The following is a 27220-nucleotide window of genomic DNA, read 5'->3' as shown; positions in this document are numbered from 1 at the left end:
CGTGTACTGTATGTTCGTGAGTTTCTAATAGATGCCAAATAAAGTAAGCTAAACTAACATACGCATGCACTCTTAAATGGTGTGATGGTTCCTCCACAAATGATTGACAAAGCTTAAATTGGATGTGCCATGTTCACCTGTTTGTCATGTGAAAAATAACTAAGGGCAACTCAACAATTTGGTTAAGATCAGGGTAAGGTTGAGATAGTGTCAGTCCCTAACAGTAAACCAAAAATGACTTTCAAATAATACCATGTCATTGTTCAATCTATATTGCACTCATTATACTGTGTATACTGTATGTATTCACCTTATGTAGAAGAGACCGTCTGGCTTGAGAGACTAAATACAATCGTATCCGATTCCGATTGTACTTCCTGTGACTCATAAACCTAGTCTAACTCATAAGAGTATTCAAATAACACCAGGTGTAAGACTTCTGAGACACTACTTGTTGTTGTTGTTGTTGTTGTCCACACTCTGTTTTTTGACGAGTAGCTTGGGATGCGCTGCTCTTTCGCTCAGTCAGCAGCAGCATCCCTTGGTGAACAATTATGGCGGGATGATCTGTTGACTTGAACTCGTTTCCTGTTCATTGTTTTACCGTTCCACCCCGGCAGTCCTCTCTGCTTCTGCCCTGTCTCAATGGCTCCTCACCGCCAATCTCCTATTTTCTTTGCAAAGCAAGTCATGTAGTCAGATTATTATACACAGTACAAAGGAAACAAAAGTGGTGATTAAAAATTAAACACTCTTATCTCTCTATGAGTTATCTCAGTCCCCAGAGAGAGGATGCTGTTTTGCAGGCTTGCGGGTGGCTTTTGCTCCCAATTTTTTTTTATCAGCTTGTCGCTGTTTATTGTTAATTTTTGATGTTTCATTTGATATGCCGCCCGGTTCACTTGGCCCCCGTGACATGCACAGAAAACATCTTCATCAACGTGTCAGTTGCGCGGCGTGTGTGTGTCAGGATGTCAGGTTTGCCCTATCCTTTACATTTGTGAGGAGAGGGCGTGTATTCTTCAGCCCACTGGAAAGAGCTGTGCAACCTCTTTGCCTGGGAGTAAGAAATCAATATGGATCCTAAATCTTCCTTCCAGCTGAGAGAAGGCTTTAAACTCGGGAAATCTATGAGCTTGTCAATTGTGAACTCTGACTGACTTAAAGATGACTGGAAAGTTCCCAGTGCAGTTTCCTTTGTTGGCTCCACACATCCATCTCAGTCAGACACTATGAGGTGGAATGACTGTTCTTCTGTCCTTGCAGGAGGCCTGTCAGCTCGCCAAGATCACCTCTGTCAATGTAAGTATTGGTATTCATCAGCCAATGCACTCTCTGCCCCTCCTCCTCCTCCTCCTCCTCCTCCTCCTCCTCCTCCTCCTCCTCCTCCTCCTCCTCCTCCTCCTCCTCCTCCTCCTCCTCCTCCTCCTCCTCGCATGTGCGCCATCATGAGCATCAAACACAGCATCACATTCTCCTATTTGTCATCCCATAACTATACTCTAGACCAATGAGTCCGGTTATGAATCGGCCTATCGCCCCCATGAACTGTGCAACAAGGAATATAAATGTCACTGTTGTCATGTAAAAACCTTGTAACTCCAATTTTACTGAGTGTCATGTTTTTATCTCCAACTGAAGGATTCCATGCTTCTTTATGCATTAAAGCCTTAAAACCCTCCCAAACCCCCATTGGATCAATAAAAATCCACAAGCTAAAAAAGAAGAAGCTGAAAAAGAAGGCTGTTCTCTTGTGTGCCTGACAAGTTGACATTTTGGATAAACAAGGTTTCCACCTGACAGCAATGATTTAGTGGTTGATCTATTCAGCTTTTTAATTGCCGTGTAGCAATTAGGGATGGGCATTTTACAGTAAGTAATTTCAATATTCGAGTACTCTCCTTCTATTATGAACGAGTACTCGCAAAAAAGAAAAAATATGTAATCTGATTAATCATTTTATCCAAATTGAGGATTTCGTTCAAGAATCTTTATTTTATGATGGCATCATAAAATATGACGGCAGACATTCGAAAACGTCAATAGAAACATTAAATGTAAAATAAATTACATTTGGTACAGCCCTACAGTTCCAATACACATTTATTTTTCTGTCAAATTGCTTTTTCCGTGCATTTCTGTCATAACTGCATTTTTGCATGAAGATCCATCAAAGGTTGTTGGTTATTTTGTTTTGAAGGTGCCAGATATTGCATTGTTCACCTCAAGTGTATCAGAAGGGAAATGTTTTCCCCCCCCTCAATTTCTTCTCAAGAGCATTAGGCAACATGATATCAAGGTCAAAGGTTTCCTCTCATCTAAAGAAAGTCTCGTCTCTATCTTCCACGCTGGAGAAAAGGCAGCTGTCATTTCAAGTTTGGCCGAGATGCAGTGACATGGAAATCTTCTTATTTCAAAATGTCCGCCGCCGTTCCGTGTCTGATGGTCGGCACTGCCCGTCGTGGTGCCAGTGGCACAAAAGACACAATACATGACCCCTTTTCACTCTCCGGAGGTGAGACCCCATAACGGCAAATTAAATTGTGTTGTGACATCTGACCCTGAAGTCACCCTGCCTTTCTGCCGTTCTCTTTTTCGACCTTGATATTCACGCTTGCACGCAGCCATATTCAGAGTTCAATAGTCTTTGGTCCATATAGACGGCAAAGCAATCAAAATTGTTTTGTTGTCATTGGGAGAAAAAAAAGTAGAAGTTCTGCCTGCCCTTTGTACAATAAAAACGCTATTCAGTCGTTTTGGTTTTGTGTTGATAACGACGGGGTGATGTACTGTGAAATTGTGCACAACTCAGCTTGTGTCCACATGGGCCCAATTGCAGCTTGTAGAGTGCCTGCCCGCAAATGACAAAAATCAATTTTATTTTTTGCCGTCCTAACATTATTTCAGGTGGCTCCGCTGCTTGTTGCTACGTATGTAAGACGTGTTGTCAATGTGGAGCGTGGTTAATAGAATTAAGATGGCCTCTCACTCACCCTGCTCTGCCAGGACAGTGGGACACAACAAATGCCTTTACAATTCACGGCCCACAAAGGTCATGGCCGCAGATGACTCTGTAACAGTAGATGACTCTGTAACAGCAGATGACTCTGTAACAGCAGATGACTCTGTAACAGTAGATGACTCTGTAACAGTAGATGACTCTGTAACAGTAGATGACTCTGTAACAGCAGATGACTCTGTAACAGCAGATGACTCTGTAACAGTAGATGACTCTGTAACAGTAGATGACTCTGTAACAGTAGATGACTCTGTAACAGTAGATGACTCTGTAACAGTAGATGACTCTGTAACAGTAGATGACTCCGTAACAGCAGATGACTCTGTAACAGTAGATGACTCTGTAACAGCAGATGACTCTGTAACAGCAGATGACTCTGTAACAGTAGATGACTCTGTAACAGCAGACGACTCTGTAACAGTAGATGACTCTGTAACAGTAGATGACTCTGTAACAGTAGATGACTCTGTAACAGCAGATGACTCTGTAACAGCAGATGACTCTGTAACAGCAGATGACTCCGTAACAGCAAGCGTGACCCGGTAACTTCTCCAGGGACCATGTTGTAAATAAGTGTTGACACTTTTACATGTCTCATCCCTTGGATTTGCTGTCTTTTATATCCAAATCAAATCAAAAGTCACCCACTTGTTAGAATCACCTCCTCCTAGCGTCTTCCCGCTATCGCAGCATCTCACGGCTCATAGGCCACACTGGGACATTGTGTTCAACAGGCAAACCACTTGCAAAATAAACCCTTTTAGCAGAGTGTGGATGTTGCACAATTGACATCAACCAGCACGGAGACATTTTGGGAAGCCTCTTTGGGATACACACCTCTCGATTGTTTATTTATTTATTTATTTATTTATTGAATTCCCCCTCCCTCGTCCTTGTCAGACATGTGAGACATGACAGATCACCATTTCCTCTGAAGGGCTTGATGCAGGTGTAGGTGTGCCCGGCCCGCGCAGCTGGGCCCCGCGAGCTGATCTTTATCTCAAATGGCAGAGCCAGTCTCCGCTGATCCACTCCTAAGTGCTCCCTGTTTATCACTCAAAGTGAGGCGCTATCGGCCCACTTCTTGCTCTTCCCAGAGCCGGCTTGTTGTTACATGGAAAGAGTAGTATATCTGGAAGGGAAGAAGATGAATAAATAATATGACAACTCGCAGAGCTGTGGCTTACCACAAGCCAAGGTGGTAGCTACTTGGCCTCCCTTCGTCTACTGTACATCTAAACAGAACGGACTTCTAATCCGGTAACCCCGTGAATCCAGCCCCATCTGCGTCTTGTCTGGGTGGGTACCAGAGGGAGGGTTTTGGATCGGCTGGCTTGTTTCCGCAGCACAGAATTTGGCATGTGTCTCTCCTGTCCGTTTTTTTTTAAATCTCTGTGTACATACTTGTCAAGGCGGTGTTTTATCTGGCCGAACAGGCTTTGTTTGGTCTTGATATCTCTTAGTGCAGCTTGTCTTTGTTTTATGGATTCCTGGCAGCTTCTTTAAATAAGTGATAATGCCTGGCAAAACACTCACCTTGACTCCTTGGTTTGAACGTTTGTTTTGGTTTGTTTGCATTTCATCATGAATGTTTTATTCAGAACCGTATCCGTTATCACCGAGAGCAAAACATCCATTTGTTGAAGACCCATTAATGACATTTAATTGTAATTAATACTGTAGAGACGATCCAAACGACTTCATATCGAGTGCTCGCCGAAATCAAATTAGGCTTTTTCTTAACATCTGGCAGCAAGTTGAATGGGTGTGAATAAACATCAGAGGAGACAACGAGCACACTCCCTCATGCAAAGTGATTATGTCCTAATTGTCATAGGACAGCTGTTTGTTCTAATAGATTCTGGATGGCATTGTTGGAGCAAGTTTCCAATAAATGAGAATCATGTGGAGAGGAGGCCTGCTTTCTGTACCGCTGCCAACCCTCTGTAAGTGGGCAACGTCTTTCACTGGAGCCTGGACTTTGCTTTTGCTCGCTTCCTCCACTAATTTGAGAAACGGCTGCCAAAGCTGTTTGAGAACAAGTCGACCGTTGGACTACTTGAAAGCGCGGGCAAACACGCCTCGCGGAGCGGGCGCCATTTTGACGTGCCAACAAGGTATTCGTCTCGTCTTCTGTGGTCTTAGGAAATGAATCAAAAAGAAAAATCTTCTCGGCCTATTCATAACTTTAGAGAGAGACACGCAGTTCTTTTGGCAGCACGACTTGACGCGCCGCATGCAGGAAATGAGGGATTAATTTCAAGGAGTGGCGTATCTTATCTTTTCATGTGGTTGAGAAATCATTGCAGCGTCTCTGAGCAGATAACACAGTTGTTTCTATTTTCCTAATAGAACAGTCATAAGTGAGAGAAGGCCTTTGTCTGTGTTTCTATTTGTTTCTTTGACTGCATGCCCTTTTTCTCTCTTTGTCTCTTTATCTCTCTAAATCTATCTTTTCCTTACTAGCACACAGGCGCGCGCGCGCACACACACACACACACACACACACACACACACACACACACACACACACACACACACACACACACACACACACACACACCACACAGTGATTTGTGGCCTCAGGATCTAGACACAAATCAAGTAAATAGAATATTTCGCTAACTGTTTCAACATCACAGCATTGGAAAGCACTCAGTAGTTCTTTCAGGGGGCTAATTGTGTGGATTTAGGTTAGCCGACCCTCTCTGATAGCTTTTAAATGAACTGCTAAGCTGTTTGTGCTATTTTTTTTCGTCAGTTTGTACTTATTAGGCCTACTCCGCTCTTCCATATTTCCGTAGCCTTATCGAGCCTTATATCAAAGCACAATAAGTGCTTTATCTATGCACCACAGTGGCCCAGGAAAATATGTGTTCACAGAGAGACATCACCTCCTCCTGAGCTTAAAAGAGCATGTGTTAATGATGTTTTTAATTCAGGACAGGCTTATTGCTTTTGTTGCTATAGAGATGAAAAGAATCAAGATAGTAATTTGCACTCCAGTTGTATTTGCTTGTGGAGGGGAAAAAAAAACCTTCCCTTATCAGTCTGAATAATGGCACGAATAAAATCGACCGCAATAACAGAAGCTGAGGGCGTAATTAGGTTGTATGTGTTTTATCCCCCAATACAATATGATGCGCTGCTACACACAGAATCATGCCAAGACGTGGATTTGAGCGAGAGACGTAATCACCGCCACACTTTTCACGGCTGCCTTCTTCAGGCCAATTGTGATCTGATCACTCCTAGTTTGTCTCTTTGTCCCGCACAAAGCATGAAACACAAAAGCCTACAAATGAAATTGTGATGTGCACAGATTACCCATTGCCTCATAATGGGACTCATTGTGCCTCGCTCTTTCCTGCTTTCGTGAAGGACAGCTAATACTGTATGTTGTGGGCAAATGCCACCATATGGGTGTTTTTGATGGTAGCTCCACCAAAAAACTGTGCTCCTAATAGAAAAAAAACAAGGTTGCAACGTGAGCTCCTGGAGGCCGCCAGAGAAATCAAAGAGGCCTGTGTCTCTCCGAGCCCAGGGAAGATGTACACATTCTTATGATCCTCGAGACGAGACTATACAAATCAAAGTCTACCTCCAGACACCCCTCCCCGCTTCTTTTGTGTCTAAATTGGGCGAGAGGGGAAACTAGGACATAGTTCAACCTGTTAATACCCATCCCATCTATTATCGGGACAGGAGACTGGAAGTCTCAATTATAAATCGTACAAACAGTTTATTATCCGAAAACGAATTCTCTAGACTCAACATCCCAGAAATCATTTTAGGTTATGAGGGCACTGTATCAATTAGTCCCATTAGTGACAGGATGCAATTTTGGCATTATTTCCCCGCTGAAATCAGGTAAAGATGATGGAGTGCTGCAGCCACAACACTCGGTATAATTAAGCAAGGGTTTCCCTGGTAAGCGCTGTCTCCCAGTCTGACTGAGGTGATGCACAACTTGCTCCAGCCAGCCAGAAGTAACCGCTCATTCACCCAGAGACTTGTCTTCTGGCTCCACTCACGGTGATATTTATTATCATTGTCTGTCAGCGCCGCGGTGTGCAGACTCTCTCTGGGTCAGGGAGAATATCTGCAAAGGACAGTTCCTCAAATATACTTTGGTGGGTCAAGGTGCACGTACCCATGGGAAGACAGGGGAGGAGAAAATGATTTGAAATGCCTATTTCTGGTTTCCAAGAAGTATGTTTTTTTTTGTTTTTTTTTTATAGCATTACTTTGCAGAGAAAGAAAAGTTTTGACTGAGAAGGTAGAGGTCCATGAAGTCGGGTTTGGAATTGAACAATTGACCGCCCGGTGACTTGCTAAACCTGTTTATTCTTAAAGTACAGCCAGTGTCCCACACGAGTCTACAAAAAACTGCTTGACCTCAGCCGGCTTTCAGTCTCCAGACAGCCTCAATGAGCCGTGGGCCTTTTTGCAAACACAACAGCCTTGAGGCAAAATTCACACTGACTTTGGCTTTCAGGCTCATCCTTTGACTGCTTCCTGCTTCTCTTGCTTTACCCCCAAATACCCCAACACACACATGTCTCTGTGCATGCCAGTTATGCCAGCAAAGTTGTGCCATTTATTTATTTTTTATGTATTTGTTTGTTTGTTTGTTTTGTTTGTTTGTTTATTTATTTATTTTTCCAAATAGGGTTGGACTGATATATTGGTTTTCTGATATTCTGGGCAATGTATCTTCTAATAAAAATCTGATATTGGCCAGTCACTGTCATCATCTGCTGACATGATGGAGGAGAGGATATGATTAAAAAACAAAACAAACAAACAAAAAGCAAGTGGAAACGCACACCAGTATTACTGTATGTTGACTGCACACTAGCCACGATTATACCATTTCATAGCAATTTTTATATAATTCACATTTATATGTTGGATCGTAAAATGGGTTACATCGGAGCTATGAGTGTGCGTCGATGTTTTTCAGGATATGGTTTGACTGGACAGCTTCAGGTGTGTCAGTGTGTAAAATGGACAGTAAAAGCTGCCTCTCTCTGCCTTTAGGAGCTGCTAACCCACTTTAAAGAATTTTATTAGTATGGGCCTCAATGGAAAGTTTGAGTGTGCTATAGAGTCAATGCTGTTGCAGAGGCGTTTCCACCCTGCCCATAAACAGTAAATACTTGAAACCTTTAGGCAAGAAAATTTACAAATTTTAAGATTCTGATCTGCACAAAAATCAGCTATTAGCAGCTTCAACCCATAAATATCAGTATGGGTACTGGGCTTCAAATAACCACATCAGTCCAACCCTAATTTCAAATTGTTTGCTCGTACCCCTGACTAGATCACTTTATTAGCAGGAAACCTTTGTGTAAGTGGAGACGTTGGTGACAGAGCACCTGTTGTTGTTGTTGTTGTTGTTGTGGCTCCAGACCCAGCGCCGCGTGACGTTCCACCTCCCGGATGGCTCCCAGGAGAGCTGCAGTGATAGCGGCCTGGGAGACCCGGAGCCCAGCAGCACCACCAGCACCACCACCCAGCCTCTCCCCCTGGGCTTCCCCCAGGACGAGTACTACGAGGTACAGACCTCGCCTAACAGCCGCACCGAGGGAGATGGAAACTCAGACCCCGAATCCAGTGAGTACTGATTCAGACATCCGTTTAGACAGCAGGTGACTCTGTTTTGCCTTTCAAATGTCTTGTTAGAAACGGACTGTCTGACATTTCTCATTTACAAACCAGATCAGATGTGTGCATTTGAATGTAATCAATTTGGTATCACTACAGCATCGGTTGTCATGGTAACGAACAGGTGGGTGCATACTGATTAAGGGGAGTCAACGTAGGTGAAACGCACACCTGTAGTGATGAGGTGCCGGCCAATGACAAGATGCATAATGATAGTAGCCGCACACTGATTAAAGACACATTTTATTATTCTGAATGTTTTTATGATGCCATCACCATTAAGGATTGTGGTGTTTCTGAGGGGGAATGACACTTCTATTATTCTCTTGATGGCTCTCCTCCGTATTTGTTGTCTGCTTTTCTTGTAACAACATGCAACGTCAACGCAAAAAAAACAACATGTGAAATCTGATCTCTGTGGTCGGACTGAGTCGCATTTTCGTAGATGCAATTTGAACCACATTTCAAACCACCTACAGATGTAGTTCCATGTGTTTTTGTTTCTATTTAGACAAAGAAATTAATCAGACATGCAAAAGAGAGAGAGAAAAAATCTGATTTGAGCTGCCTGTCTGGACGTGGCATTAAGACGGCCGGTGAATCTATTGCCGTGGGATTGCAGGATGAGCGTAAGGATGTGACCGTGTTTATTACTGACACAGTGATTCGACAAGGCTCAGTTCTGTTCTGTTGTCCGGAGCTAAATTGTCCAAACTAATGGGAAGTCTGAACTCCCGAGTGGAAACATATTGCTGAATTTATGCAATTGATTCATAAGACAGTTGTCACTGCAGACAGCTAATGGCTCACTGCCCAGTTCTCCATAACAAGGTCCATTGGAGGCAGGGATGCACAACTCTTCTCCTCACACAACAGAATTTTAAATCAAATCACCAGCTGAGGGGGTAAAGGAGAGATGCTTGCTCTAGAGACTCTCCACAGAAGTCCCTGAATTTTTCCACTGGCGGTAGTTTAGAGGCTGCGCGCGCCAGCAGCATGGCAACGACGCCCGGCCAAATGATCTTGCTCCGTCTCCGCGTGAAAACAAGGCTATTCCGAGTCGCCTATCTCTGCTCTGTGTCCTTGTCACACGAAGCCGGTCCACTGGAAGCTGGATATTCCGGTCCTGCTGCAGCAGATTTGATTTCTAGCAGTAACTCTGCATCGCCGTAACGCAGACAATGGATTGAGGATGAGATGAGCGCAGGCCGTCCCCCTCCTCCCCTCCGGGCGGAGCACTGTTTGCCGGATGCGTTGGCCACTGCTGCACACAGTTTCCTGTCAAAATGCAACATACTTTTTCCATCCCCTATCCAACAGAGAGATCATGGTAGAAATAGATTGCCTTGCAGACACCTACGTGCGCTGTAGCCATTGTGTCATGGCTGTAAGTGAGACACCAGTCCTTGGTGCATCCGCTTCTCCGGGCAGCTGTGCTGACAGGTCTGGGGGCCGCGGGGTGTCAGTGTGAGTGTGATTGTGAATGCATTTGTCCGACATTAGACAAGATGGCTACGGCCTCCACCGCCATTTAGATGCAGCGGGCCGTCCCACTTGGGATGGTATTTTTTTTTTATAATAAGAGGATGTTACAAGTTCTGACAACACATCTGCTTTGCATGATGGCCTTTTTTGCAGAGATCAGCTGACCGACACGCGCACACGCACGTGCACGTGCACGCGCACACACAAACACATGCACAGGCGCATACCGAAACACACACACACACACACACAAACACATACATCTAATGATCAGACCCCTCCTTCCCAGCTGTTGTCTGCAATATCTGCGCCGCGGTGATAACAGTGATTCATATCTGTGATTCATTCATATACGGAGGCAATTGCTCATCATCTCATTAATATTCAATGACATAAACATCTCATACTTCATCAACTGGCCTACTCAAATACTGCACTTATTACCCACTTTCCCTCTGGGGTAATATTTGTTGAAGTACATTAGATTTACATAGAAGGCGGTGCTAATGCAGTAAATGCATATGTATATCTATAAATGGCTGCATTAAAATCATAGCCGAGTTAAAAGCGGGGAGTTTAATATCAGAGGTGGAACATTACACCATTCATTTTAGCCATTTGACCACAAAGCCGCTCGTAATGCTGCGTTATAGCCTTATCACACCAAATGTGATTAAAGTCAATATAGGAGGGCTGGATCATGGCGGAGGGTAAACATTGCATCAGAAGTAATTTGACTGATTTTGCATGCATGGACTTTTTTGTATTAACTCACTGTGGACCATTATGCTGAGCTGCTGTGTTCAGCTTTCACATTCATTACTGTACTGCTAGAGCCAATTTGGGGGCTGGGTATCATAAAATAAATAATTCAGATACCAGTACCAATACCAGAGCCCAGAAAGTGAAACCAGTACCAAGAGAGTACTTCATTCTATACCTTTTTTTAAACGTTTTGGTGGCATCTCGTTTGCGCTGAACTGCCAACTCCGTCACATACATGTGACGTGCTCAACTTCACCACCACAGACTGTATGGGTTGCACAGGTCGCACGCACGCACGCACGCACGCACACGCACACGCACATGTATGTTTTTAAGACAGGGTGGAAGTCTTCTGACTCATCCGGCTCCATTTTCTCCTTCCAGAAGTTTAAGGATAAACTCTGACTCAAACGTAGCGATGGATCCTGGCCATGTCGAGACGAGTGCGTCGGTGACAGAGGGGCGGCCTAAGATGGATTAGATATGGTTTTATCAATGAGCGCCAGGCTGGCGTGGCGGTGTGGTGGCAATCTACGATCAGGTCGTCTCAATTTGTAAAGCGGCAACAACAAGGAAGGAGGGAAGGGGGATGAGTCAAAGTGAGGAGGAACAAATGAGATTGAAGGAGAGGAGGAAGAGGAGGAAGACGAGGAGAGAATCAAAAAGGCCGTATTGTTTGGTAAAGGTGCTCCGGCTTCCGTCCTGAATGTCAGCTTCCTCTGAGTAATTGTCTGTGCCAAAGGCAAAGCCACGCGGCCTTCTCGTGACACCGCATTTCTCGACTCCTCTTTAAACTTGCCTCTTTATTAGACCACCCACTCTTGAAATAAAGTTCATATGACATTTTATGTTTCTATTATTTATGAGTTAGGAGGCTGTTGGTTTTATGGCCTCTCGCTTCCCCCTCCAGGCTTACTTCACCGCGCCGCCATCCGTCTTCTGCCGCCGCCTCTCTTTGTCACACATTGTTCCCAAGGTTTTGATATTTCCTCCTCTCGCTCAACAAATAGATAAAAGCCCCAAATGAACGTGATTAGCATGTGCGGTATTAGGTCCCACCCCTCATACATCCCACAGCTGGCATTTACAACAACGACACATCCACAACAATCAAGGCGCCATGAAGCGCTCCTGTCCCTTTTGGCCAAATCGCAATTCATCAACACATCAAAAGTGGGACTGCATAATGATATGCATTGCATGTGAAATGAGGGAAGCACAGCGCTGTGTCTCCTGGTATTCTCTTATCTGGGAAATCATCATTACAGTGGCGTCCCCAGGCTTTAGGCACATGGTTTTACACAGATCCAAGTTCTAGCCGTTTAACTTCACTGATTGACTGGATCATGAGGGGCACTGTTGTTTTGGCCGCTGTGCAAAGTAATGACAGCTACAGCAGTTGACGACAATGTCATTTCTGACCCACCTCGGCTCATACAGTTAGCTCTGTGGGTTTTGTTGTTGTTGATTTCACATGATAATGGCCATTGGCGTTGCTCTAAGTGATTCACCTGCTCTTATGATCATATGAAGCTTTGACGATAACATCAAAACAATTAAATCTGCAGTGTTTTTTTGTGTTGTTTTTCTGCGGTCAGCCCACACTATTAACTTGATGCTGGCTTAATGATTGTACTGAAGGGCTTTGCAGACGGACAGTGAGCAGTGATAAGCTCTCAGACAGTGCAGCAAAGTCGCCTGGCACTAAATCCCCCAGTCTAAATCCTTCACATTTCATTGGAAAAAAATACACAATTTTGTTCTCTGGACAATTTGTAATATACTTATTTCTTTCTCATATTATTGGAGTCGAAGGATTTAAGAGCTTGTGCTTTTACCCGCTTGAAAGCGGCTGGCTTTTTATAGCGTATTAGTCACTGGAAGAAACATGAAAAAAGCCCCATAGTGTCGTATCTTAATCTGTTGCGTATGGCTTTCAAATGACCTGCTTCCACCTTGTCTTTCTAACATCTGAATCCGCTATTAAAATAAGCCAATCCTTTTTAAACACTGCAAGTATAATAAGATTATACTTTTAAACATATTGCACACTGTGCTACAAAACAAAAAAAGGGAAGTGCTACACAGAATAACAGTTTTTGGGTTGTTTAGTTGACCCATAGTGTAATTTTATATATAAGGCTTCTGAAACACATTAGACAATCCCCAAAGCCAGCAGGCAAATAATCTGATGAAGGACTTGCTGAGTAGGCAGTAACATTCTCAACTCTCTTATTTCTGTAGGGCCCAAGTTGTTCCTATTAGCTCTCTGACTGACTTTCCAGTTGACTGCTTTACAAGTAGCCTGTTTTCGTCTCTTTGGGAAGAGCCACTTGACTTGATCTTGCGTGCCAAACACAATGGCACCCGGTTGAATATTTAATAGTCCCCAAACCTCAAACTCTTCCCAGTACATCGAGCCGCTCATGCAAAGCTGGCCCTGAGGAATTCAACGCAGACTCCAGACACAATACAACAGTTAAGGAGATTTCAGGAGGAGGGGGAAATGCAGACAGCTGACTCCAAAACCAACTAGCGTCAACTCAAGTATGGTGCAAAAGAATAGCATAAGAAGCGCTAAATGTTGTCAACATAGCATGCTGTGGTGCTCAGTATGTGAAGACCGCCACATGCTACAGTACTCACTACACTTAAGCCACATTTATTATTCATATGAGCCCAATCTCAGTTTCACTTTGAGGGTTCTCATATGCAATTAGAAGTAATGAATGTGCTTCTTAATTACATTCATTTGTGCAAATTTCCATTCCCCATTGAATTTCTCTGTGGAAACATTGTGACACTGACCAATGGCAGATCATTTGCAATGTGACTAAATCCACTCAGCATAGAACAATTAGCTGTAATTAGTGTTACAATGTCATCAGCGACCAGGGGGAAAGACTAAGCTGACATGCGAGGGAGACGAGGACCCTTGTTCAGAGAGTTGAAAGTAGCAACAATGTAGCAAGATTCAGATAATTGGCTGACCACACGTTAGAGAGATGACGGCTTGTAGGGCTGCCGGGTTTCCCTTTCTTCTCTCCCCTCCGCTTTTTCTAATTGTATTCATGTAAAGTTGGCTGAGCAGGCTCGCTCTGTCAGCAATGCCCTGCTTCACACTTATAACACACATTCACACCTCCGAGCTCTTACTGCTACACCAGCCCTCTGTCAGCAATGCCCTGCTTCACACTTATAACACACATTCACACCTCCGAGCTCTTACTGCTACACCAGCCCTCTGTCAGCAATGCCCTGCTTCACACTTATAACAGTTAAACACATTCACGCCTCCGAGCTCTTACTGCTACACCAGCCCTCTGTCAGCAATGCCCTGCTTCACACTTATAACAGTTAAACACATTCACACCTCAGAGCTCTCACTGCTACACCAGCCCTCTGTCAGCAATGCCCTGCTTCACACTTATAACACACATTGACACCTCCGAGCTCTTACTGCTACACCAGCCCTCTGTCAGCAATGCCCTGTTCACACTTATAACAGTTAAACACATTCACACCTCCGAGCACTTACTGCTACACCAGCCCTCTGTCAGCAATGCCCTGTTCACACTTATAACAGTTAAACACATTCACACCTCCGAGCACTTACTGCTACACCAGCCCTCTGTCAGCAATGCCCTGTTCACACTTATAACAGTTAAACACATTCACGCCTCAGAGCTCTCACTGCTACACCAGCCCTCTGTCAGCAATGCCCTGCTTCACACTTATAACAGTTAAACACATTCACACCTCAGAGCTCTCACTGCTACACCAGCCCTCTGTCAGCAATGCCCTGCTTCACACTTATAACAGTTAAACACATTCACACCTCAGAGCTCTCACTGCTACACCAGCCCTCTGTCAGCAATGCCCTGCTTCACACTTATAACAGTTAAACACATTCACACCTCAGAGCTCTTACTGCTACACCAGCCCTCTGTCAGCAATGCCCTCCTTCACACTTATAACAGTTAAACACATTCACGCCTCAGAGCTCTTACTGCTACACCAGCCCTCTGTCAGCAATGCCCTGCTTCACACTTATAACACACATTCACACCTCCGAGCTCTCACTGCTACACCAGCCATCTCTCTCTTCTACTGCTGACAAATGAGCCAATGAGCCAAGGTGCCTTGCTTAAGGGCACCTTGGCGGTAGCTGTTAAAGCATTTCTCATTCACGTCACATCATCATCTTACATATTGTCGTGTTATCAATGAAATTCCGGCTGCAGTGTGTATATTTAATTCATGCGCCGCATTAAATTATAATGTAGTCTATTTCTTTTTTTGGTGGGGGGTAGCAGTTATCCTATAATCTCCAAAATAACTTCTCCAAACTACTTTTCCCTCACATCCTTCGCAGCGCTTTGCTTGCCGTTATATATTCTCTCCCATATAAATAAATAAAAGCCCGTGTGCCTCCGGGCTCCCAGAACTTTTTACAGCGGCCCCAGTGGGCCTGCAACTGAGCTAAATGAAGCAACAGTGAGTATTAACCTACATAGATTGGACCTTTCCTTTTAAGATGATTTTAGATCCCCCCCTCCTTTCCTTTTATGACCATCGGGGGTCCTCGGCTGAGTCCGAGGGGGATTTAGATGGACTCACTCATCTGTATCCTTCGCTAGCGATTGGGATTTGGCGCGAGCGCTCACTTCTCAGAGGTGATGTGGAGGGGAGCCCTTGTTTTATGTGGTTCAAATGCCACAGCAGTTGTCTCAGGCAGAGACGAGCTATTGATCCAGAGGAGTCAACTCCACTCGGCCAAATCTCTCTCCGCCCTCCTTCAAACGACTCAAAAGTGTCACGTTAGAAACCTCCCTTTGCAGAGTATTAGAAGCCTTCTTAGTTGCCCTGCCAAAGTCTTCTGTGAAGTTGACAGAAGCTTTATGGCGCGATCATCCGGATCGCGCCAGGGCCAAGCTGTTGTGGATATTTTAAGATCTCTGGCGACAATCTGCGTTTGCCAATGACGCTTTTCATCCTGCGCAGTGGCACAGACGCTGCCATTGGAAGAATGTGCCCCATATAATAGAAGCGGAACACATCACTATTAGTGTTGGGAGGTCACTTACAATCGAATGAGCTGTATTCAGACTCAAAACAGCTAAATTCTACAGCACATCATGAGTGACATATGCTCAGTATTTAGCCTAATCTTTTATTTCTAACAACTTAATAGTTTGGGTGAACTGAGAGCTTTTCTGTAAGCTGTTTTCATTAGCTCTGACCAAAATCCACAGATTAGCTTTCTTTTTAAATTTTTATTATTAACATTTATAAAGGGGATTAAATAACTTTTTTAATGAGAAACTGATATTTTTTTGCTGATAACGCATCCATCACTACTTTAAATTCACCATTTGTTGCTAGTGCAGTGTGTCCTGAAGGATGCTATGTGGGAAACTCTGAGCGCTCAGCTAGCTGGAAGCCACAGTAAAGAGGGAGAAAAAGGAACGATGGTCGACCGCCTTGCACAAAGTTACCTCTTCAAATTCTCCCCGACAGCCCCGTGACTAGAGTGGGCTTTTCAAAGACCTACAATTAAAATACTCATTCCGAAGTTGTTAACATGTTCAGTAAGTCTTGCGTCTGGTTTGGGAAGGGATCAATAACTGCCAAGTTTGATCGCCTCTCTCTGGACAGTGTATTCTGAACTCAGCAGGGGGAGAGAGAGACTTCAAACAAGGGGAGAGGCCCAAAGGCCCCAGCCTGCAATTCACTGCGTTCCATTTCACTGAGTCCTGTGATTCCTGAACTGGAATATGGCGCGCCCTGCATATTAAACCTGCCCAGTGCAGCTTCTGAGAGAGGGGAATTGTCTTGGTCCTTGATCCCATCGAGCTGACATGATCTCATTAAAAGCGGAGTTGCGTCATTAAATGAAAAACACACAGTTCCAGGTACCTTTAATCAAAAGTGCTCAGGGGGATGTTTGTGTTTTAACCATGTCCGGGCATATTGCGCAAATCAAACCCTGGCTTCAGCAGCAAATCAAACCCTGGCTTCAGCAGCAGATCAAACCCTGGCTTCAGCAGCAAATCAAACCCTGGCTTCAGCAGCAGATCAAACCCTGGCTTCAGCAGCAAATCAAACCCTGGCTTCAGCAGCAGATCAAACCCTGGCTTCAGCAGCAGATCAAACCCTGGCTTCAGCAGCAGATCAAACCCTGGCTTCAGCAGCAGATCAAACCCTGGCTTCAGCAGCAGATCCGTGAGTCAGCTCGGCTCAGATAATAACTTCTATTACACATTTGGAGAAATCTTCCCACAGACCTGGAAGCCGACCGCGGGCCTTCCAGCGCGTCGAGCCGAGTGCCACCTGCTTGAGAGAGTGGTGCGGACACTTCCACTGCCTTCAGATGCAGGGGAAATGCATGGGAAGCTATAAAATATACATGCACTAATGTTTTATTCAAGGCCATTTGTTATAGATAGCTTTTTACACAAAATTCCACTCCCTTTCAGGTGCGCGGGCTTGAAAGCTCATGTAAGTGCAATCTAGACCCCCCCCCCCCCACACACACACACACACACACGCGCACACACTTAAATCAGCATTTTCTTACTCATTCCAAACAAACTACTATATCTCTTAAAACAACCACAATCATAGATTTTTCACACACACACACACACACACACACACACACACACACACGCATGTATGCACGCACGCACGCACGCACGCACACACACACACACACACACACACACACACACACACACGCATGTATGCACGCACGCACGCACACACACACACACACACACACACACACACACACACACACACACACACACACACACACACACACACACACACACACACACACACACACACACTACAGGCAACTTTCCCTTTCATTTGGTACCAAATGCATGGCAAGGTGATTCAGGGGGCGTCTCCTTACTTCAGTGTCAATATGAACAGTGGGGACACGCCACAATCATCCTGCTCATTAATCGCGGAAAGGCACCGGGTGCGGCGCGTCGCGTCCGTCTCGGGTCCAGCACCGAGAGCTTCCGCGTCTGGGCCGGCCGCGTGCAGCCAGGCATGAAGTCAGTACGCATTGTGACCGGCGCGGAGCAAAACAGAGCGCTTCTGGTGTGAACGGCCAGGCTGCGCTGCTCGACGCTTCCGTGATGCGCTGCAATGGAGACTTTTGTCCCAGGCGTAACAGTATGACAACAAAACAGATCCTTCCTATCTTGGCTAACGATAAACTTTCAAAATCCATACAAAACCTCCAGCGCCTCAACCCACACATTAATAAGATCAGACGGTAATAGACGACAAAGGTCCCACTGTTTAGTGAAGGTGAGCTTGTGTCTTGTTTTATCGAGCAAGAACAAGGGATTTTGGTCAAAAGATAAAAAGTTTGAAAAGTGTAATGCTTCCTGTAGCCTACCTGCAAAGCCATTTTTAGATGTACCGGTGGAGAGATGACTAAACCCGGGGACAGTCAAACGTCTCAGTGTCACCAGACAAATGTTCCGGTTCTGGTTCATCGATGACAACTTGAAGTATATATAAAATATAGTATATAAAACTAACCTGATAACTTGATTTTCAGTTTTTGCTACATTGTAAAGTTTCGCTACACTGGGGCGCTCTTAGGCACTATATATATATATATATATATATATATATATATATATATATATATATATATATAGTGAAATACTGGAAATACTGAGCGGACGCTCTCAGGGGCTAAAGGGAATAGAGTCTGCATTGGAGTTCAACGGGAGTTAATAGGTCACAAATGCTAACAATATCTGTGAATATTTGTGGATATTACAAACCTTGGGAAAGAAAAAGTCTAGTCAGTTCAGCTGAGGTTTTCTTTATGTCTAGAAACTCTGTCAGGGGTCAGGGGTCAGTCTGATTCCTATTTCAATAAAGCCATTGTACACTGGCTTAATGCTGTGTTGTGTTTCTCTCAGCATAACCAATGGGATGCTTCTCTGTTATCAAGTGCATTAGGGAGGGTCACAGGAAGTGCATCTCCCCCCCTCCTCTCTCTCCACTCCCCGTTCTCCTCTCCTCCTCCCATCCTTTAAGATATAGCACCATAGATGGATTAAAATGCATGGTGTCATCCCTTTCTCATTTTTCACATGCAGCCGGTCTCAAGGATAAAGGCCTCTGCTCACGAGGACTTATTGACCAAAATAAGTGTGCATCAATATGTCTCCTGAAGGCTGAGCAGACCACTGCATCATGGGGGTTGTATTTTCCCCCCGCAACTCTCTCAGCCCTTAATGTTATTGAACTGGTTTGTCGTGATAGGCTGGCGGAGCAGCGCGGCATGCTGGGAACATATGGCAAAGCCTTCTTAAAATGATCCTAAAAAGAGCAACGCTATTGATGCATCGGGGCACAGTGAATGATGCAAGTATGTTGACAGATGAGAAAGAAGCAGAAAACAAGGGCGCCTCTCGCTCGCACAACGACACGCTGTGACCAATGTGGAATTATAGTGCTGCATTTTCGACCTTATTTCTCAATCTGCTATGAGATAAAGTGCAGTTTTGATGAGATTCAATTTACGGTGATAGCCGCGGCAATGACATAAATGATATGATGACAGACGGCTACAACCATGATGCCATCTGTCTATATTTCATGTATTAACATATTGGAGCTCAAATGTGTCATTCACTAGAAATGCAATATTTCCCTGTGAAATTATTCATTTCATAAGCATTAGCATAAAATTGCTGTGAATCTTGCCATAACGGTTCGTTTCCTCCCCTCACCAATTCCGATGAAGTTACCGCCACTTAATCCAATTTGCATGAAGCTAATAAAGCGCGCAGGTTACAGTATGTTTGTAATCTGCGTTGCCTGGTTTCCACTGTGATTTAATCCAGGCGTTCCATGCGCACGCATGAGCCGGATTAGCCGCGCGCTGCACAGTGCGGGACCCTATCCCCACCCGATCAATGTATGCACTGACTGGTTGATAAATTGGTATTCCTGAACAAATGGATCACTTCAGAGACCACTCACGGGCTGGTAACGCTGACAAATGGAGTGAGAGTGTGGCGACGAAAGGAAAGGAGTTGTGCTGAATGAGCCAAGGAGGAGACACACACACACACACCACATACAGTACACACACACACACACACACACACACACACACACACACACACACAACACACACACACACGGGGGGAGAGAGAGAGAGAGAGAGAGAGAGACAGAGAGACAGAGAGTGCAGGGGATTTCAAGGATGGGACGTGCCAAGGGAGTAGATTTGAGGTAGGCCCTGCAGGAAATGTTTGGCCTAACAGGAAATGACAGGGGGATTTGAGGGGCTTGACACTGAACACATAAACCCGGCTGCTGTGTATACCCTCCACGGCGAGCGAGCCCAGGCATTCATCACGTTCGCCGTCGCTCAGGTTCGCCTGGCAAAACCTCCGCCTGGGCTCTTTGTGTGGCATCTGCGGGGACCTCCGGGGCGGTGTCGGCCAGGTCAGTCAGCTGCCTGCCATCCCATGCGTGCGGAGAGCAAACCTAGTTCCCGGGGCCTTGCCAGAAGCCCCGGTTGAGCGGGCGCACAGACAGACGGCGTCCCCTTTGTCCCCCGTCCTCCCCGCGGGACACCTGCGTGATTGCATTGATTCGTCCTGATTCTATTCAGCCGGGAGTCCCACTGGATTCCAAGTGTCAAACATCTGTCATACGAGGGGGGCTGCTACATGGGGCCCCTGTATGTAAAAGGGACATGTCAAAGTTATGAAAAAACAATGTCAGGTTTTGTTCTACCCTACGGTATTATTAGATTAGGATTAGAAGTGAATATTTATCAGAAAAATGTACTGATATTTCCGTCTATATAAGGCCTTTTATAAAAGGCTGCTGATTCACAATATAATCATATTTTGACATTCTGGTTTCTTTGGTAATTATTTTATTTTATTTATGACAATCCATTTCATGAAGGGGACATGACAAAGTTATGAAAAAACAATCTCATATTTTGTTCTACCCCTATCTCAAAATGTGCACACACTGAGATGAATCGCCACACAATTGATTGTGGATACTTCACAGGAATCAAGGAAACACTTGCCGTCGTTTGTGAGGAGCAGTGTTGTAGTCAAGTCACTATATCGTCGAGTCCTATATAGCCGAGTCCCCATTACCTGAGTCCGAGTCCTGAACATGAGTGTGAAATCACATGTGTCTGCCCTTGCACGAAATTGAATAATGTCACTGTATTAAATGTAGCTATCAATATCTTATGCCAAATTATTAGGGCTTATTATTAAAAAGAAAACTAAGAAAAACAAAAAAACAGACAAACACAAATGCGAGTCCTCGTCTCCCAACTTCCGAGTCAGATTGCATGAATGCTCGGGTCCAAGTCATCTGTGCTCAAGTCACAAGTCCTGAAAATGAGTCGAGTCCGAGTCCTGGACTCGACTACTACAAAACTGGTGGGGAGACATTTGGAATTTGTGCATTTTATCCAGCACATTTTTGATTGCCCTATAATAAACTACAAGCTTAAAGTGGACGTCATTCCCAAGTGGTATTTAATAGACTTTGATCATAGACAGATAGAGAGACATCTCAACAGATATAATGACTTTGAGAAGACTGGGAAGAAATGGAAGGAAAAGTCTTTGTGAGATAAAAAAAAAGAAAAGTTTGCTCTCCCCTCCATCTTTCATCAAAAAGACAGTTCAGAAGGTCTCCTCAAAGAGCATAACAGATCAACATCTTCACTGCGAGTAGCCGCGCAACCTCGGGATGCTGTCCATAGGTCTCGGCAGAGGCAGAGAGGAACAAAGACAGAGAGAGAGAGATAGAGAGAGAGAGAGACCAAGAGCGACAGTGAGTTCACAGGAAAATAGACTGGAACGGCTCCCGGAGCCAGTTGCAGGCGGTGCAGTCGAGCCCAGACTCTTTGTGATGATAAAGCGCGGAGACCTCTGCGCGTGTGCCCTTGATTGTGCAGTTGGCTTACCTCGGCGGGTCACCGAGGGGAGGCAGATGTTGTCTCCAGGCATGTCCCAGTGCCTCTGTGCCGCGGCCACGGCTGGTGTCGCACGGCTTACAGGTGAGAAGGGGAGGGTGGATGGGCAGGGGGGGCAGAGGGGCAGGGGGGGGGGGGGGTTTGGAGCACTGGGTTGGAGGTGCGCTAAGCCGCCTCTGAGCCGCCACAGGCCCGGTGCTGGGGGGCGTTGGAAAGGAGCAGATCTGCTCATTTTGATCCACTGAGGTATAATAATTGATGATCAGCCCTGCTGTCGCGTCTGTGAGCCACTGGGCCGTGCTGTAATACACCCTCTAATGCAACACATCATGGTGGTGTGGACAGAGGTGCCTTGGGGCCTCACGCTGGCTGCCTCCTATTTCATGTGGTATAGTGGTGGGTGATGGAGGAAACATAGGGCGGTGTACTGTAGCACATAGGAGAAAAAGTTGAGATATGTGTCCCCTTCGCACACAACGGGGTCGCAGTAAATGTTGAATGCGTGACCAAAAAAAGGATCCCGAGGTTGTTGGAGAAAGGCTTTTCGTGGAATAAGCGATATTGCGATGACGGTTGTGATGACGCCGGGCTGTCGGACAGCTGCAGAGATCTATTGTGTACGTCTCATCAGAAGATGAGCGTTTGATTTCCATTTCAAAAGAGGACAAGAGGCCATGTTAATCCTGCACTCGCATAGACAAGCAGATATTAACACACACAGATGTGTGATGAGGCACACACGGATAGAGACGCATGCACGGACACGCTCATAAACAGGCATGCAAAGAGACGCGCGCGCGCACGCACACACACCTTGATCTGCATCTACAGTACAGTAGTTGAACAAACCTCCCACGTTGTACAGCTCCACTTAAGAACAGAAATGTGGAAGACAAAGCAGTAGCGTTGACAAGCCACGGGCCTTTGAAAGCCTCCAGTAGCTGCCTCGTCTACAATGCGATTCTCCTGCTGCAAAACATCAACAGCTCGATGCTGATGACGCTCCCCCAAACTCGAACACAAAAGTCCCTGCTCCTGTCACTCAATTAGGCCTTGGATATTGCCACTGCCTTTTTCAAAAGTGATTTGAAACATTGAAAAAGTTATGGTTTAAAAAATTAATAAAAAACAATCCAGAGAATCGATACTAGACTGCCATTATGCTGGCCATAGAGAGCGGCTTTGTCTGCCCAAAGCAGGAGCTCTATTTGTTGTCATTGTTGGACGTCGGTGATCCGATCAAATTTTAATCACACTAGTCAGGGTCATTGATTTCAGTTTACCACAGATTGTGTTCAATGAAAGATTATTCTCTTCCCCCCCCATCAGTGGCAATTACCCAACAATAGGGCCTGGATCTAGCGGTGTATTGGAGGACATGGTGTTTGTGAAATACTGGGGTTGAGTCTGAACGCTTTGACACTTTGGGCCCTATCGTTGCATCGGCGCAGTTTCTAGGCCGAGCGGCAGGCGCAGATCAAAGCAGTGGGCGTGGACAGGCGCACTTGATATCGTTGTGCTGGCGCTAGATGCAGCCCAAAGCATTACAACCACGCCTTTTAGGCGTAAAATTATGCACTGTCATGCTCATTGAATAAGTGCAATAAACGAATGGCACGCTTGCCTTTTTAGCTCCAATTCCACTGGTCCCGCAAAACCAGAGGAAACCCAAGCCTCTGATCCCCCCCCCCCCCCACCTCCCTTCATCCCGTCTGTCTCCATATATCGGCTATTATTCCATATTATGATGCTTCTCAAACCAATCTAACTGCAGTTTAAATACTGCAAGCATGTAAATACGCTACACTATAGCAATATCAAAGTGAAAATAATGTTCTATGCATCAGCTAGAAAAATATAGCCTATTAGATTGGTGAAAGTTTGTCCAGAAAGATATCATTTTCTCTCGCCTGCTGCAGGAAGGATGATGCACATAAATATAGCCTACATTATGTCAAGTCATTGCATAAATGTGTTTTTATTGTAAAACTAAATGTGAAATAGGGCCAAGTTATTGGAGGGACATCACAGTATAGCAGATGCCATTAGAAGCGCGTTCCGAAGCGCGTTCCGCTGTTACTTCTCTAAATCACGTTAACTCGACAAGGGGTATATATAGGCCCAGGAGGACATATATGTTTCACATAGGGTGGTGTTTTCATTTCGATGTTTTATTTGGTCCAATATTGAAATGTTGACAATGGCAGGCTGTGTTACCATTACACATTAATTTAGAACTACCTTTTATATCTATTTTGGCTCATTTGGTTGCTATTTTGTAGCGAAATGGAGAAACACAATGCATGCTGGGAACTCAGAGAGAGAGAGAGAAGGGTGACAGAGAAGAGGCAGTGAAGGCACAGAATAGGCCTGCTTTTCAAAAGCGCAAAGCGCTAAATGTACGGCAGGTCCCAAGATATCACTAGGCTGGTATTTAGCGCCGACACGCCCACTTTGGGACTGCGCCACGCCCATTCGGCCTAAAGCGCATTTGGCAGCCTAAAGCCTATTGCTATCTTGCCGAAACAGGCGCAAGGCACGTTTTTTTGCGGTTAAGGCCCGTAATAGCGCCGATGGCCTGTGGGAGAATAGAGCCCTTTGTCTCTATCAGACAGGATGTTTGGATATTCTCTATTCTGCTTACAGTCATTGTGCACACGTGTACTCTTTATATAAAAGGGAGGAAGTGGGTCCTGTGATTTTGTTTTTGGTTACACTCGGGCAAATGTGATGTCACTGATGATGTCATATACATTGTGACATCATCACTGATGATCATCATCAGTCACTCGAGCACTCGATGTCATCAGTGTAAGTGGGCTCTGTGTGCGATTTTGGGTCCGCGATCTCGAGCAATTCTGATCATGTCATTAATGTCACAATGTCTGGTCACTCGAGCAAATGTGATGTCATCAGTGAGTGATGTCCTCAGTGATACGAAGTTGGGCAATTGTGCGCTGCGCATGCCAATAGGGCAGGCGAGGCCACGCAACGGCCGAGCTGCGTATGCGAGCTGCAGGGCCAGCTCAATGAGCTGCGTATGCGAGCTGCAGGGCCAGCTCAGCGAGCTGCGTATGCGAGCTGCAGGGCCAGCTCAGCGAGCTGCGTATGCGAGGGCCAGCTCGGCGAGCTGCGTATGCGAGCTGCAGGGCGGGGCGAGGCCGGTACAGTGAATGTGCACACATACAGTAAATGTGCACACATGCAGTGCACATAGGTAGATGCGTGCTTGTATGCACGCCAGCAGGCGCTGGTTTAATTCATTATACTTCCACAGGCCGGTGTGTTCCTCTCCTTGTGGTTAGTGTTATATGGCTTCATTGATTGTGCTGTGCAGGAGACAGCACGGCTCTGACATCTTTACAGCCAGCACTGTATCTTCATCAGCCTGCTCTCCTCAAAGTTTGTGAAACGATGTCTTAAAATGCAAATACGTGCTCCGCGCATGAAGAGGGAGAGACATGCAGTTTCTCCACCACAACTAGAAAGAAGTAGTATGAGATGGAATGGTGGTTCAACTCCCAACTCGTACCAAGAAGCGTATTTAACAATGGCCAAAGCCTTTCCCAAACCTTAACCTGACATACAGGTGGACATGATGTGTCCAATTCAATTCAGACTTACTGCTTATTTCACAAAAATGTATAAGATCAGATTGATCTTTGTGAAGACAAAGGGAACCATACATTGGGAACTCTCCACTATATATAGTCTCTACAGCGCAGTGGTATGGAATCAATAGTGAGTAGGAGTACAACTGTATGGAAATTTTGCCTTCTGGGTCAAGATGGCAGAGAGGTCGTAGTCAGAAGTTGTATATTTTTTGTATATTATTATATTCTCTGGCTCAATATAATTAACAATGCAGGAGCTAAATTTACAGAATGAAATCCTGAGAATAAAGACGTGTAACATGTACGGTAAGCTCACGGACAGCCTTTACACTACTTTACAGCCCTTACAGTACTTTACAGCCTTTACACTACTTTACAGCCTTTACAGCCTTTTCAGTACTTTGCAGCCTTTACACTACTTTACAGCCTTTACAGTACTTTACAGCCTTTACACTACTTTACAGCCTTTACAGTACTTTACAGTACTTTACAGCCTTTACAGTACTTTACAGCCTTTACACTACTTTACATCCTGTACACTACTTTACAGCCTTTACCGTACTTTACAGCATTTACAGTACTTTACAGTACTTTACAGCCTTTACAGTACTTGACAGTACTTGACAGCCTTTACAGTACTTTACAGCCTTTACAGTACTTTACAGCCTTTACAGTACTTTACAGCCTTTACAGTACTTTACAGTACTTTACAGCCTTTACACTACTTTATCCTTTACAGTACTTTAAAAGTTAAAGTGTGCAAGTTAATGTGCGAGATTATTCAAAGTTTTCATACATGGGGCCCATCTCTGATCTCTTTCCCATTCCTAACGTCGCATTACGATGATTATTCTTTTATTGCAAATGATTAATATTAATATCTCTGAAATCAAATGCACATACTTTCACAGGCCACCGGCGAAACCCATCTGTCTTACCTTCAGAGCATCTGCCATGGCTTGCAGGGCCGTCCACCTCACGAGTCACAGGGACTTAGGGACATCTGTCCCTAACAGATAGAAAATCAGGGTAGGGCCATCCATTCTGTTAACGCTCCACTGAACTCTGTGTTATGTTCACCATAATTTGCTTTTGGTTGCTGCAGCATCCCGGAATATTGCTTTGCCGCAGCTCAGACAAAGTCGGTTGCTTGTAATGTGTCCCTTTTCGGCCATTCTACCAGCAGATAATTTAATAAACCCCCAGACGTAATGGCTATGCCGCATCCTGATAAATGCGGGTAATATGACAGGGGAGAGAGGATTTCCCTAACAATTTGTGAAGAGGAGTTTGGCTATTAGGATGATTTGATATTTTTTGGTGAGAGGACATTTGATCTGATGGGAATGTATTTTGTTGTCATGCGGTGTAACATCCCCCTCCTCTCTCCCAGTGCCGGGAATTGATGCCTACTGTATATTGTCTGTTTTGTTTCAAAGCCTGTGAATGTGGATATAGCATTTGGATTTGTTCAGGAACTATTTCCTTTTAGATTGCTTCTCCAGCTTAGGCTATAAAACCCACATTCCATGGGGAGAGACATGAAGTAGGGTTACAAATACAAAGCGTTACAGTACTCCTTACGTTCCGTTATGGGCGCAAAGTGCTCTTTAAACTCCCTCAAGCGTGCGCCTTCGCCCGCCGCCGTGCATATATTCA

The 27220-nt window shown here is 45.0% G+C and overlaps 1 protein-coding gene across 2 annotated transcripts in view; it reads left to right on the top strand.

The window, feature by feature from the left end:
* Nucleotides 1-27220, top strand: part of pcdh11 (protocadherin 11) — a gene marked incomplete at both ends in the record, with an annotated part of 150398 nt that overhangs the window by 81582 nt on the left and 41596 nt on the right. The window contains 2 exons of one of the 2 annotated variants that reach the window (XM_083651435.1): nt 1267-1302; nt 8434-8638. In XM_083651435.1, the coding sequence (XP_083507561.1) occupies nt 1267-1302; nt 8434-8638 (241 nt within the window). The remainder of the gene's footprint in view (nt 1-1266; nt 1303-8433; nt 8639-27220) is intronic. The other variant, XM_083651436.1, reaches the window with a different exon arrangement.

This window comes from Poromitra crassiceps (genome assembly GCF_964638095.1).
Source record: "Poromitra crassiceps genome assembly, chromosome: 15".
Classification (NCBI taxonomy): domain Eukaryota; kingdom Metazoa; phylum Chordata; class Actinopteri; order Beryciformes; family Melamphaidae; genus Poromitra; species Poromitra crassiceps.
The sequence above is the reverse complement of the archived record's forward strand: the minus strand, read 5'-3'. Positions and strand labels throughout refer to the sequence as shown.